Source organism: Podarcis bocagei, assembly GCF_964188305.1.
Source record: "Podarcis bocagei genome assembly, chromosome: 6".
Lineage (NCBI taxonomy): Eukaryota > Metazoa > Chordata > Lepidosauria > Squamata > Lacertidae > Podarcis > Podarcis bocagei.
This window is the reverse complement of record NC_138130.1, coordinates 40,142,375-40,157,934: the sequence shown is the minus strand read 5'-3', so window position 1 is coordinate 40,157,934 and position 15,560 is coordinate 40,142,375. Positions and strand designations below refer to the sequence as shown.

The 15,560-nt window shown below is 42.4% G+C and overlaps 1 protein-coding gene across 3 annotated transcripts in view; it reads left to right on the top strand.

Moving 5' to 3' along the window:
- The first annotated feature begins 5,128 nt into the window (after positions 1-5,128).
- Positions 5,129-15,560, top strand: part of GPM6B (glycoprotein M6B) — a 101,662-nt gene continuing 91,230 nt past the window's right edge. For 2 of the 3 annotated variants that reach the window (XM_081197104.1, XM_081197105.1), the window contains exon 1: positions 5,129-5,507. In XM_081197104.1, the coding sequence (XP_081053230.1) occupies positions 5,144-5,507 (364 nt within the window). In that variant the 5' untranslated portion in view covers positions 5,129-5,143. The remainder of the gene's footprint in view (positions 5,508-15,560) is intronic. The other variant, XM_081197106.1, reaches the window with a different exon arrangement.

Here is a 15,560-nt window from a genome sequence, read left to right as displayed (position 1 = left end):
AATGCATGAAGCTAGCATGGGTACAGGGCTCTGCTGGAAAGGGAGTAGACAGTCCACTTTCCATCTGATGGGTCTCCACTTCAGTTTTAAAATTTAAGTCGACTGCAAAACTGTGGGCTACAGAGGGCTTGTTTGCAGCAAGCTGCAGTTGCCATTCCAAATCCTGTTGTGGTGTTCATGTTGAATGCTTCATGGGAGATGGTTGTGTAGGCGTAACAACTGTGGTGTGAAGGGAACCACCCTTGTGATTATGAAGCTTAACCAGAAGTTAAATTAATGTTATATGCACAGCTTAAACCTTGCTGTGTAACAAATTATAAGGCTAGAATTAAAAAGAAATCTCAGTTATGTGAGCTCTGTGAGAACAGTCCAAATGGCATCAGCCAGAACACAAATAATAATAATAATAATAATAATAATAATAATAATAATAATAATAATAATAATAATAACAACAACAACTTATTAAATTGAGGGACCACTTTTCCTTGCCAAAGGCAACTCAAAGCAACATCTTTAATTTCCATAGAAAAAACCACCCCCACCTTCCTGCTGTCTTACAACCAATGGGAGGGCACTGCCTATCAACCTTCTCCTCCTCAGCCTCAGTGATGCCCTTGCAGGACTCAGCAGAGAGGAGGATGGAGACAAAACTAAAATTGGTTTGCTCTTCCTGTCATTGGCTCTGATTCCACCTATGGTTTGTTTTCCTGTCTTCTGCCCAACCAGTTCCCGTGGGCACCAACCACCACTGAATTTTAAAATACAAAAACTGTAAATCCAGAGCAGATGAACAATAAAATAATGGAGGACAAGGCCAGACTTATTTCTTATAAGAGAAATCCTGATACTTCTAGATTTCTTTATTCAGCGTTGAGAGATTTTCGCTTCAGAGATGGGCAGTACTACAATGAGCTCCACTAATCCTGCTTTTACTTTTTATGATTGAAACTTGGAAGTCTCTTTGCTTGTTGAACAACAATATATATTTGAACAGCTGTTCTTTATTCATCCCTATCAAGAGGTTAAAAAAAAGGATGTCTCTGGAAGGGATGTGTGAGAAAATACATATAAATAAAATGTTCTTATTCCTCTGTGTAATTTATTCCCATAAAGATGAGGCAGCGATGGACAACTTGGACGTTATTAAAAGAGGATTAGGTAAATTAATGGAGAACAATGCTATCAATGGCTGCTTCCACTTGCCAGAGGCAGGATGACCCTGAATGCTAGTTACTGGGATCATAAGTCTGGAGACTGTTACTGCTTGCAAGGTTCCCCTGGGCATCTACTTGGCCACTGTGAGAACAGGATGCCAGAGTAGCTGGGTCTTTGGCCTGATCCAACATGATCCTTCTTATGGTCTTACCTTCTGTCCACCCCTAGCCTATTGGGTTGTTGTTTTTCCACCAGCACTATGACGATACCAGCTCCATCCAAGGAAGAAAGGGGAGAAAGATACGTCCCTTCCAGAGGTTCTAAAGCAAGGACCTAGATTTCTCAAATAAGTAATTTGAAATCTGATTTTCGGTGCATGTGATTGGAACATAAGGGTTCACATACACAGTTTAAGTCTTCTGCTTTTCATAACTATGCAAGTGTTTCCCATCAACACTGGTAGGTGGTCCTTGATGGAATGCTTCCATGCTGTGTATTCTGGCCCCTTCCATCAATAACCCACAAGCCTCAATGTAAGCACTGCAATTGCTGTCTCCAACATAGTCTGCCATATTGAGATCTTAAGAAAATAGCTCCTTTGAACTGCATTGCAGAAATTAAAATGTGCCTTCAGCATGTGGTAACACAGACAGGACCAACTTCCCTCCACCAACAACCAAAAAATGCACCAATCGTGGATGTATAATGGGTTCTTTTTTTCCTTAATTGATTTTCCATTGTACGAGGAAATTTGGGTTAAATGTATATAAAAAAGTACAGGCTGGCATTTTGATGACAACAGCATCATGTGGACAATGCATTAAACATGTGCATGGATATTACCAATTCCACAATAAACATCTGCATGGAAGCACCATTTGTTTCTGTGGAAACACATCACCTATACTTGACCATGTTCTTACTTATGCAAAGACACATTTTCCCAAAGAAAAGGAATCTGCCAATCGAAGCATGTCCATTCACTTTGACTGCTTTAGCAGTTTCTTTCTACTATCAGAATCACAAGATTTTGACGGTGCTTTCACAAAACCACAACTTTTAGTGCAGCCCCAAACTTGTAACCATAGAGTGATTATGGGGGGGGGGGGTCCTCTATGCTGTTTAGACCAGTCCCCATTTTCTCACACTATACTTTTAACTGGCTAGGTCTTAATGGTTTTAGCTGTTGTTTCATTCTATGAGTCAATATTGCATGGGGTTTTTTGTTGTTCTGTTTTATTGCTGGAAATACTTATATTGAAGGGAATTAAACAAATGTATTAAATAAATAATTTTTTTATTTCATTTGAATCCATTTTGAATTCACAACACCCATTCCAGCATATGATCTTCCAAGGAACTGCAGTAAGACTTTTCAACTTAATCACATTAAAAGCCACTTTGCTCCATCACCCATTTTTATGAATGCTTTAAATAATAGGTAAAGATGCCTGTGTAGTGATATCTAGAAGATCTGGACCACAATTCTGTTTAATAACTTGCATGCTCCATTGGCCTCCCCATAAAATTAATCAATGAACCATATAAAATGAGCTACTTTTTTCCTAATTGTACAGAACACAGCATTCCTTTGCCTGCAGGGTTTTGGGTTTTTTTGTTTTTGCTTCTTATACACTATGAAGCTAACATCTGGTTAAGAATCATGCACTTTCTCTATCTATGATCATTATTTCCAGTTTTCCCCGAGTGCTCAGCTCAGCAGTGATAATTTTCGGAACATAATGGAATAACCTTGTAAATATCAATCTCAAAGATGGCTTGCTCTTTCCCTGGCACTCTCGGTAATCTGAATTGATATTATGATATGGCACACACACACAATAATAGAACATAATAGCTGAAAAATGTTATTGGAAATCACACATTCAGGTGTAGAAACTTCAGGACTATTATCACCCACAGTGGGAACAATGATCTAAAAAGGTAAAATAAAATGAAATATGTTCTGACTATCAAAGCAAACATAACAATTTGTGTGTGTAACAGCATGTGAACGATTTCTCCCCATGTGGTCTAAAATAATAAAAGGTGAATCGGTGACCCCAGCCTAGCAGCATCATTTAGACATCCATCTTAGCCACTTACTGGAATTTTTGCCTTTACTTGAAAGGCCATAAGATCAAACAGTAGATTTTTTTTCTATATTAATTGGAGAATCTGTGCCAGCTGGTTTGAACTGGTTTGGTACCATAATTTAGCACATTAGCTTGTCAACATTTCTACTGAGAGTTGTTAGGCGTTCATAATTCTCAGAGTTCCCTAGGAAGAGGGCTTGACTGTTAATGCACTCTGAATATTGTAGCTCTATGAGGGAAATAGGTGCGGTTTCCTAATAATTCTCTTCACCCTTAAGAAACCAGAGTTCCCAGGATTCTTTGGAGGAAGCCATCATGCCTGTCTAAATTGGTATGATGCTGGGTCACATTGTGACGCGCAGATGGGTCTTCCTAGTTTGCTTTGTATTTCTCAGTCTGACAGCGGTGCACCAAATACCCCATTTATGATATTACTGTTATATTCTGCCTTTCCTCCAAGGTTGTCCGTGGTTCTCCTCTCACCCTTTGTAGCCTCACATCCCGGTGAAGTAGGGTTAGCTCACCCAAGGTAAACTCTATGGGCAAGTGGGGATTATGAACCTCAGTTTCCTCAACTGCCCATCTCCAGTGCTGATAATCTCCAACCACTGCACCCAGTGGCGTAGCGTGGGTTGTCAGCACCCGGGGCAAGGCAAGTAATTTGCGCCCCCTCTGCCCTAGGGGCAGAGAGCTGCGAGTGCAAGCGCCCCCCCCCAGATGTTGCACCCGGTGCGGCCGGCCCCCCCTGCACCCCCCATGCTACGCCACTGACTGCACCCCCTTACAATAGAGGCAATTTCTTCAAGGGATACACTTCCCCTAGCTGCTCTCCTGTGCTTTTTTATAACTGAACTACTGACAAACAGAAATTTAACCAGTACAGATTTTTTTCCAAGCCTAGAGATGGGGGAAGCTGCAGGTGGAGGGAGGACACACTGCTGCACCTGAGGGACCTTTGGCCACACCCACTTCATTAGGTATTTCAACTAAGATCAGGGCCACTGGTCCCATCACCTTCTGGCAAATAGAAGGGGAAGAAATGGAGGCAGTGAGAGATTTTACTTTCTGGGGCTCCATGATCACTGCAGATGGTGACAGCAGTCACAAAATTAAAAGACGCCCGCTTCTTGGGAGAAAAGCAATGACAAACCTAGACAGCATCTTAAAAAGCAGAGTCATCACCTTGCCAACAAAGGTCTATATAGTTAAAGCTATGGTTTTCTCAGTGGTGATGTATGGAAGTGAGAGCTGGACCATAAAGAAGGCTGGTGACCGAAGAATTGATGCTTTTGAATTATGGTGCTGGAGGAGACTCTTGAGAGTCCCATGGACTGCAAGAAGATCAAACCTCTCCATTCTGAAGGAAATCAGTCCTGAGTGCTCACTGGAAGGACAGATCCTGAAGCTGAGACTCCAATACTTTGGCCACCTCATGAGAAGAGAAGACTCCCTGGAAAAGACACTGATGTTGGGAAAGATGGAGGGCACAAGGAGAAGGGGACAACAGAGGATGAGATGGTTGGACAGTGTTCTGGAAGCTACCAGCATGAGTTTGACCAAACTGCGGGAGGCAGTGGAGGACAGAAGTGCCTGGCGTGCTCTGGTCCATGGGGTCACGAAGAGTCGGACACGACTAAACGACTAAACAACAACAACACTGAAGGTCGTAACTCATTGGTGGAGCCTCTGTTGGGCGTGGAGAAGGTCCCAGGTGCCATCTAGAACCCGAGCTAGATAGGCCAATGGGCCTTCTTATCTCCGGGCGCACCTGAGGGCGCGCGCGCACCACTACAAGCGTGTATTCCTTAGAGCTCCAGTGGTGTTACTCGAGAGATATCCTTCCCCCAGGAGAGAGAGTTGGGTGCAAGGCGCATGTAGAGAGCCACACAATGCCCGGGCAGCTCCAGGCACCTGAAGTCTCCTCGCCCTGCCTTGCTGTCCTCCTCGGAAAGGCGTCTGAGGCGAAGAGCTGCCTCCGCGGAGTTTCCCGCCTCCCCGGCCTGCCGACCCGCGGCGGGGTCTCCCCTTTGAGGCGGCTCCGCGCAGGCCCCGCCCCCTTCGGCCAAGCAGGCGCGAGAGCGCATCCAGGGCGAGCGGCGCGCGGAGGAGCAGCAGCTGAGGCGCCCGTTCCGAGAGAGGAGGACGCTCGTCTCCTCGCAGCCAGCCAGGGAAAAGCCAGCCTTGAAGGGCAAGCGGGGAAGTCGCCACTGCCGCCGCCAGCCGAGCCACCTGCACGCCTGCCAGACGCCATGGGTAAGAGAAGGGCTGCTTCGGCTCTTGCCTTGAAAACGGCTCCGGGGTTTGAACTGCCTTCCCCTCAACCCCTTCAGGCGGGTGTGAGGGGGGCGGGACCCAAACTTGAGTAATTTTTGCAGCAGAGGGAACCTCAAACTCTTAAGCGCCCCTGCATTTTACCCTCTGGAGAAGCCTCCTTTCCTCTTATTGCAGATACTGGCTGGGATGGGAGAGGCGCTCTGCACATGCTCTTGTGCGCGCGGGTCTTTCTTTGGGGAGGCGGGAGAGAGGTGCTGAGCATTGGGAAGAAGTTGAGATCCTTTGAGATCCTTGGGTCTTCCTCGGGATGCTGAGAGGAGGGAAGGGACGAAATGCAGCCGAGGGAGCCCTGAGATACCAGGAAGGCTCCCTCTTCTCCCTTTAACTTTGCAGTAAGGTTAGAGCCCCGCTGGCTACAGATCACTCTGCAGTGGAGTTTTGTCTGCTCTGTTAAAGCTTCTGACCAGACACAAAGCAGTGTGCAGGAGCAAGCTTAAGATGCATGCTTTGTTTTGGTACATGACTTCAAAACTGTAACATGACTTTAAAACTGCAATATTGCCCTGCATATAGTTCATGGACTCTCACACTCTTACTGTGTCCCTTTTTAAAATGGTAACAAATCAGATCTAATCTGCCTCTGGTGGGTTGGAGCTGGATTTTGGAAAGGGATGGTTAGAGGAAAGGCATGAGCAAACCGTTTCACCTTCTTGAGATCTTGGCTACGGTGTTCGCTTTTTTGAATTAAGTGTGTCCACCCAGCCCAACTGAGAATTTATACTTGGCTATAAGTCATAAGTCCCGGCTTGTGTCTTCGTTTAGGCTTGTATGACTTTAAAGCCTGCTTCATTAAACACAATCAATAGATATACTCTGAAAGTCATGGACCGAGCGGGTGTCCTTGTGGGAAAGGTTTTGCCCGATCTTTGTGCAAATGACAACCCTCCCTTCTTTACATCTCCTTTTACTTTACATATCCCCCGCAAAAGGTATTTAACTACTTTTAAAGCTCTTTTGAGTTATTGAAATAACGATGCACTGGAGTTCAGTCTTGATGGCTAAAAGTATATGGCAAAGATTTCACTAATGCATTCCAGCTGTAGACTGCTTTAAAAAAAGTCATCTCAGGGATTTATTTTTTGGATGAAGTTGTGAGAATTAAGCACAGTATCAGTTCTTTGTGACACGTGTAATAATTTTGCAGTCAGCATAAATGTACTAATGCACTCCTGAGACACTGCTTTGCTTATGTGGTCATCAAATAAATAGGTATATAGTACATAGCATATGGAAGGTGTGGTGACTGACTTGAATTAATTGCAGGAAGTCCTTATTTAGTGAGGGCCCATTATTGCAGAGGGGTGGGGGTGGGCAGAGGTAGAGAAAGTGTGGCATACTGATCAGGAAGAGTAGGTATAGAAACTAGGTTAGAGATAACACCGAAGTGGCAGGAGAAATAGCCAATAAAGTTTTTTCCCCATTGTGGTAGAGTATATTCACAGTGTATTTTTTATGACCAAAACTTCATAGGTGCCCTAACAGGAATTTATGCAGAAAAAAATATTTATTTAGAGAAGGTCTTTAACACTGGCTGCTCAATAAAAATAAAAAAAAATGTGGAAAGATCTAGCTAAACATGTACGGGGGGGGGGGATCAACTGTGAATGCAATTGTGACCAATTTTAAGGGGATTTCTGGAGTGTGGCAATACTTATAAGAGCAGTAAGTTAAAAAACAAGATGTAAAAACTGAAATCAGAAGGGCTTATTCAGAGTTCTTGTTTGATTGTGGTTGTTATTGTGTCTTTGCAGATACAATTGAGGGAGGGGACCCTAATATTCTATTTTGGAATTGTAAACTTTAATATGTTCAGGATATCTTGGTTCTCATAATAATTGGAATAATTGAAATTCAGCACACAGATGAATCTCAGACTAGCTATTGTATAGTTTGCTTACAATAAGCTTTTTTGGTTTGGAAGGTTAAAATGAATTCCTTTGGCTCCTAGGTAGAGCAGAAGTTTTATAAAATGCTGACGCTTCAGATAAAGAAGACCAAGTTGCTTAGTTTTAGACTTTATATGACCCAACGAAGGTTATCAGAGCAAGACTGCTGTTTATCAGCTCATATCCCTATGTTAGTATCCAGATGTTTGCGCCGTGCATCTGGTTTTAGTTTAAATTATATGTCTATATGGTCTTGGTTGGTCAAAGCCAAAGCGGATGTACAGCATCAGATTAGCTGACATTCTCAAACTGCTTTATGGTTTCCACAATTCCTTATACACTGGGAATGAAGACTAGGCTCCTGAATTGCAGTGCTTGCTTAACTTTGAAAGAAGGGAGGAAGGGCAGGCAGAAGAAGAACTGTCTCTTTTAACCTTGACAAATAGGGAGTTCACTCTCCACTCCAATGAAGTTGATGGGGAAAGTGCCATTTATATTAATCTACTTGTGTTGGCCTTGATCCAGATTTGGTTATAGACAATTTAGTGCTTCTGGGCGGGTGTATGTGTGTGTGGATTTTCGCATATAAAAAACTTATTCAGCCTGTTCAAACAGGCCTGGATGAGCATTGTGGATATGGATACATGTATGTATCCAGGTATTGGATACATTTGTTGGGTGCACAGAAGTTTATTTTGCACAAGAGCTCAAACAGACTGGCTTTGTGTATGGGTGCACGCGGTTCATTTCGCAATTCCAAAATGATACAATGTACTCCTATTAACTTTTTTTTTTAAAGCACGCTAAACAGTTTTGAAACTAGTTTCTGCCCATTCATCAAATATGGTTGCAAGCAATCTGTATCACTTTGCCTCTTTGCAGCAGAAATGGGCCACTAAACATAAACTTGGATACAGGTCTCATTGAGCTGCGTGCTTAAGAGTTGAAAAGCAAAATTAAACATTGAACTCATTGTACAGAAGCGGGTCAGGTCTGCTAAGCAACTGCAGCCCATCCAAGGATATGTACCTCTTAGTCCTAAGATTGAAAGATTGGCAATTGAAATGGTAGCCAAACCATTAAGGTTCCAGAATGATTTTTTTATTGGCATCCTGTGCTATCTACTTAATTGCTTCTACACATGACTTGAAACTGATTAACTGTTATGGAATTTGGTAGGCCATTCTTCTACTAAGATTCATTAATGCAGTAAAACATTAAGACTTTAAACGTTTATTGACTGACTAAATTAAATCATGAGACTAGGGCAGTATTGAAGAATATTGATTAAAATGTGGAAGGGGCAGGAGAGAACCATAAAGAGTACAATCACTATGATAAGCAAGAGTTAGAGAAAGAGGTAAAATGTTTCCTGATTATTGTTGCCATTTGTTCTGATATTGAAGCTTAGATATCTTTGTTTTCAATTTATATGTTTAATATTACTTGTGGTAAAAAAGGATGTTTTTAAAGTATTACAGTGGTACCTCAGGTTACATACGCTTCAGGTTACAGACTCCGCTAACCCAGAAATAGTGCTTCAGGTTAAGAACTTTGCTTCAGGATGAGAACAGAAATCGTGCTCCGGCAGCACAGCGGCAGCAGGAGGCCCCATTAGCTAAAGTGGTGCTTCAGGTTGAGAACAGTTTCAGGTTAAGTACGGTCCTCCGGAACGAATTAAGTACTTAACCTGAGGTACCACTGTATTATAACATTGATAAGGGGGGGACCCTCCCCAGATTAGAAAAATCATTGCCAGCCAGTTGGCAATCTCCCTTTCTTGGGCAAGGGTCATATTCAGGTGCTCCTGGAGGAAACAGATTTTTAAGATCTATTTCAATTGGGGGTTAGGCCCTGTTTTGGCACAGAAACTGCTTGGGTTGCCCTGTATGATGACCTCTTTTGGGAGAGAGAGGGGGAAAATATGTCCCTGTTCATTCCAACCTCTCAGCAGCTTTCAATGCCATTGGCTACGGTATCCTTTTGGAGTGACTCTCCCAAGTCTTACTTGGATAGTTGTTTCCAGAAGGTGATGTTTGGGAGTGCTATTTGCCCCTATTGTTCAGTTTTATCCCTCATGCTGTACAGCATCTACATGAAACCATTAGTGGGATCATTCAGAGTTTTGGAGTATATTGTCAGCAATATGCTGATGACCCAGAGCTCTAATTCTCCTTTACATCTGCAGGTGTGGCAGTAAATGTGCTAGACTGAGGTCTAGCCTCAGTAACAGACGGGATGAGAGCCAACAAACTGAAGCTCAATCTAGATAAGACAGAGGCACTTTTAGTGGGCAGTTCCCTAGAACGTGATGGATGGGGGGTTGCCTGTTCTTGATGGGGTTACACACACTCTCTCTGAAGGAACAGGTACTTTTCGATTTTTTGCATCACCTAAGGCTCAGGTGGCTTCAGTGGCACAGGGTATCTTTCATCAGCTTCAAATGAGGACCCAGTTGCACCCCTATGTGAATAGGGATAGCCTATCTTCTGTTGTATATGCTCTGGTAACTTCTAGGTTAGATTGCTGCAATTCAAAGTGCTGGTTTTGACCTATAAAGCCTTAAATGGCTCAGGACCGCAATATCTCAAGGACTGCCTCTACCCATATGAACCAACCCCGACCATGTGCTCGTCATCCGAGGCTCTCCTTTGTGTTCCTTCTCCATGAGAGTTCTGGAGGTGGCAACATGAGAATGGGCCTTTTCTGTGGTGGCTCCCCATTTGTGGAATGCTCTCCCCAGGGAGGCTCATCTGGCACCTTTGTTACATAACTTTATATGCCAGGCAAAAAACATTCCTCTTCTCCCAGGTTTTTAGCTAATTAAATAAGATATGGACTCTTAAACTGGGGTGGGGGTATGTTTGCATTTCTATTGTTTTAACGTGATAACAACAAAGGATAAAAAAGAAGAAACCTGATACTGTATGATCAGTTCTGTAAAGTGTACCATCAGATATTTGGACCTGGAGACTTAGTGTTGTTTTTACAGTTTTAGGCTCGATAAACAGCATTTGGGGACAGTGACCTATGGTGGGGCAAGACTGGAGTCTTGCTTGCAATAGCATGTGAAGAAGATAAGCAAAAGGACTGCTGTCCAGAGCAGGATTGGAAGCTTCCAGAAACAATGTTGCTTTGGCCAGGGCTGTTAAAGCAACAGTCTTGATCTTTGTTTTAAAACAGCAAGTTCTTCTTATCTCAAAGGCCACTCTAAAACATTTGTAAATGTTCCATCCTGCCTGAAACTGTTAGTTGCGATCAGAACATTTGTTTATTCTATACAGCCGTATCGTAAAATATGGGTGGTGGGTAGTGCACAGCTGTAAAACATAAAATACCATTGTAAACAATGCAAATCATTAAAGTGACTTGTTAATCAATTTAAACACCTGCTAAGGCCTCTTGGCATGAAAGGGCATTCAAGATACACCTGAAAGCCAAGCGGTTTTGCCTGCCAAATCTCTGCTGAAAGAATGTTCCTTCCACAGCACAGGACTGGTGGTACTAAATACCCAACTTCCATTGGACTCCAATCAGGCCTCTGTAACACAAGTGTTCCTCCCGATGGAGCTCTGAATGCACTTTACCCAGCAGCTAACTTATAGAAGTCATACTCTTTCCAATATTCTTATCTACCTGGGCTATTGACTTGCCCTTCTGGAGCAAAGGGAGTTGGATAGATTTCACTTGGGAAGCTCAGGGAAGTGAGGCATGAGAGTTGGATAAGATACTGTTTTCTAATACCAGTGTTTAGCTGGTGTAATTGATGCCAATAATTAGTGAGAACCTGAACAAGCTTTGATCAGTAAACCACATTAAGGAATGAGCAAACTAACAGGAACTGCCTAGTTATGGTAAGTAGTTACTTGATGCCTGATGTTACCAATTGAGGGGCGGGGGGAAGGACTCTGAACTCTGTCCATCTTTAAACAGGTACTCAGAATGCAGTTTGAGCTGTGAAGACATTCTCAAAGCACTCTGGATTAGACTAGCCACCTCAACAGGACCTTCAGTTCCAGACAGGTCCTCACGCTTTTGGTAGCTGTCCAGACACTTGGTTTACCTCTTGATAGATTTTGAATTATTAGGAAATTTCCTAACTGGCTTATAGACTTAACTACATCAGATGGATTTTCTGACTCTCATGCTTGTTTGTTTGAATACTAGATCAGGCAAGCCACTATACCCTTTTGGGGTTATTGTAGCCTTTGAGTCGAGGGTAGGCAACCCTTTTCAAGTTGCCCAGCAGTTTCCACCGAACTGCTGCTGAAGGAACATCCAGACTTCAGAGCTGCACCTCAGTTGTTCCCTGTAGACTTTTGCTGTGCCTCCCAGAGGTTTGGATGAAAAGCAGAACTTAGATATGAATGCCATGCTAAAAGCAAAAAGGACATGGATATTTCAAGAGAAGGGTGTTTTGTTATAGACTTCGGTGGTGTCAATAGATACACTGGCAAACCTGCCTTGTGCATGCAAATACCTTTTGCTGACAGAGGATTGTACAACACAGCTCCTCCCTCTAAAGCAGGCTTAGGAGGATCTTGTGCCAGAGGAATAGTTGGATCTGGCTGCTTGTTAACTGTCCATGTGTTACTAACTTCCATCCCAACTCCTCCCTTTTCAGTCTAAACCCTGTTACATGCCTGAGAAACAATCTTGTAGCCAGATTCCTTGGCGTGAGACCGACTAAGCTGAATGGGTCTTGAACACTGGGGTTTTCATAAGAGAAGAGGAAATGAGCAGGCCAGTTCCTCCCCCCACATTCAAAGGACATAGCTGGAGAATACTAAAGAAAAGTTGATTATACAAACATCAGTTCTCTGCATCTCCGTCTCTTCTCGGAAAACCAATGCCACTTTTTGCTTGAGAGAGAAGATGGCACACATTTTTTCAGCAAACTTTTGAAAAGGTAACTTCAAGAAAATCAACTAGATAGACCTTTGGCCACACTGCTACTGTTGAAAAGTAATGTTAGTTACAAACTCCATGAACAGCATACTTTTAACTACCTGCAGTTAGGGCTCCAACGTATGATTTGAACTGGGAAAAGAAAGACAAATCTGTTTGTGTTTAAACTGTGCTTTCTTCTTCTGAACAGCTGGAGGCAAATCCTGAAAGAAAAGCAGCTCTCTTTCTTCCTATTCAACTGTACATTTTGTCCAGGCAGGATTAAAAACCCTTTGTGAGACACAGTAATGGTCAAATTTGATTAGTATTGGTCATTATAGTTGGCTACATTTCAATTGTGGGATCCTTTGGTCCAGTCCACGCTTAAATCCTTGCTTTTCATATGCATACTTTCCCCCTGATGAACTTAAAAATATTAATTGCTATCTCTCTTTACCTAAATAAATAATACATTGTTCTTGAAACTTTTATTGTGTTTTTGTTTGTTTGTTTCAGATCTCATTTGAATGATAAACTAAGGGAACCAAGCATTTATTTTTTTTAAAAAAATGTCTGTGGTTTTTGTATGTGAACTATCACACAACTGATTCTTTTCTTACAATGTAGTGAGTCATAATACGCTTTTAAAGTTCAGCATGAAAACACACTGGACTGTATTGTTTAAAATATGAGAGATCTTGAACTTGCTTTGATCAATGGTTCCTTGAATAAGTTCTCTGTTCAAGTCGGATGACAGAATTTGACACTTTGGATTGTTTTAACTTTAATATATATCATTGCCCTCTGAACTTTGTTAGGTTATTTTGCTTGCTTATGGAATAGGAAGATCATAGTGAACACTTGTTCTAAAGTACTGTACTAAAGAATTCTACACTTTCATTTTTTTACGTTCTTAAACTGAGCCTAAATTCCATTGTGTTCAGTTCATGCATGATATCTACGTTCACATATCAAGTCAGCACAGTTACATGAGCACCCACACTGTGGGATAGCTTTTACAGCTTCAAAGGGATGCACGGTGCTGAACTCACAAATGTGAGGAAGGAAGGATAATATCTAATAATAATATCCTCTCCTAACACCTGTTCACATCCTTACACACACCCTTGAAGGTTGTCCCCATCTTGTGGAATTCTGAAATCTAATCTAATCTAATCTATGCATGGTCAGAACGGGTCACGCAAGGAACTCCCTGCCTAACACTGGGATCAATGTTGCCCTTTTACTTGCACAGTAATGTTGATATAGAACAGTGATGGCCAACGTGCCTGTGAGTGTCTGTCGGTACTTCCTAGGGTGCCAGAGAAATATCTCAGCAAATCCACAGTACACAAAAGACTGGTGGTTTTTGGGGGTTTTTGCTCCACTCCTGACTCTGAGTTGTGATGCTCCTGCATTAAACTTGTCCACATTGGTCTCTTCTACTCTGAATAGAGATTAGCTGTAAAGTGTTGTGGAGCAGTGAGCAATGCCTTTTCTCCACTGATGTGGGGACAATCCAACACCATTTTGTAGTTCTGCCTCTCTTTCAGATGTGGCAGTTATTGTGTTATGCCACAGACCTCATGGCAGCCATTTTGTGACTGGTGCCCACGGCGCTCTCTCAAAATTCCAGATGTGTCCACTGACTGTAAAGTTTGCTGACCCAGATATCAACCTGCTATTGAATAAGACTCAAGAAAGATGACTTTGGTTACTACTCTGACAAAACAGAAAATAAAAGGAAGGATGATGAGGGACACTGTACCTCTGAAAAAAATAATAGAGTGTAGAACTGTCTCCACTGCTTAACTTAATGGAGGCTATAGTGTGCATCACAGTGGCAATCAGATTGTCTATAGTCTAGATATTCCAAGCAGTGGTCTTCAATGAAGATTCAACAGAATATAAATTAGAGTTGCTCTAGAGACAAAGAAACATAAATATCTCTCCAAAAGAAAACCCAAACCCAACAGATTCATAAGTTCCTCTTTATTTTATTTATACAGACTTAAATCATTGTGTAAGTTTGAAAGAGAATAAATTAATACAGAGGATAGAAAGCATTGCCTTCCCAAGTGTGACCTTCAGTAAAGTTTTCATTTATAGATATGTTGGCTTCCTGAGCATGTCATTGTTAGAGGTGACCTGTTCATCCATGGAATTGAATATTAGCACCTTCTACCTTTAGTCAGAAAGGTGAAAAACATAAAATTTAATATAAGAGAAAGTGACTTACTGTAGCGCTTCATTAAAACATGGCAGTTCCCAGTCCCGTGCTTGCCACACATCTACTAAGCAGTGAGGAGATTTGAGCAGGGATCCTCTGCAGTTTCCCCATTCTGGTTTTTCCCTAGCTAAGGACTCCACCATCTGCTCATCAAATGAAGAAAAGCAGATGGGGGGGGGGGTTGCAGGCAAGAAGTGGTGGCAGACAAGAAAAGGGTTCTCCATCTTGTTCCACCAAGTGCAACTCCCCAGCAAGTTTATCTATTGCTTCCATTTTGCACTCACGCCCCTTTTAATTTGATCTTACAGTGGGCCTATATGCAGGGATTCTCAGGCAGATCTTAATGTCAAGGCAGAATGGTCTATATGTGCATGCTTGCAGATCTGCCTTTACCAGCAGCCAATGCAGCTGGTAAAAAAGCAGGTCAGAATGTACATCTAGATATGGACTTGTCTCTGCACCAAGTTGCACTCAGTGGAATGTCTATTCACTTGTAACTATGCACCACTAGAGGAACCCACAGTATAAACAACTGAAATAATTTTTTAAAAACTCTGCAACTGACACTTTCAAAGACCTGCCCACCTCCTCTGCCCCTCTCTCCCAAGTTGCAATTTTGCTTGTTTATCAAAGCAAGTCTCAAAAATGGAATGGAAATCGTGGTACATTCTGATGAAGCATGGACGTACCAGCCTGATTGCTATATTGAGGTTATGTTTGTGACCCAACTTTCGGGGGTTACAATGCCCACAGCACAGATGTCTGGAGAGTCCTTGTTGATATTGGAGAGTGTGCTGAAAAAAGGGGAAGAGATTCAGGGGAAATGAATGCAAAGTTTGGTATAATCCTGGCAGTAATCCCCCCCCCCATCTTAGATTTCAGCCAGCCAATGTTTATAGGGGGGCGGGACTACTTGAATAACCCTTTGCAAAAAAGTTGTCTGTAAACTTTGTCGGGAATGCTAATCTG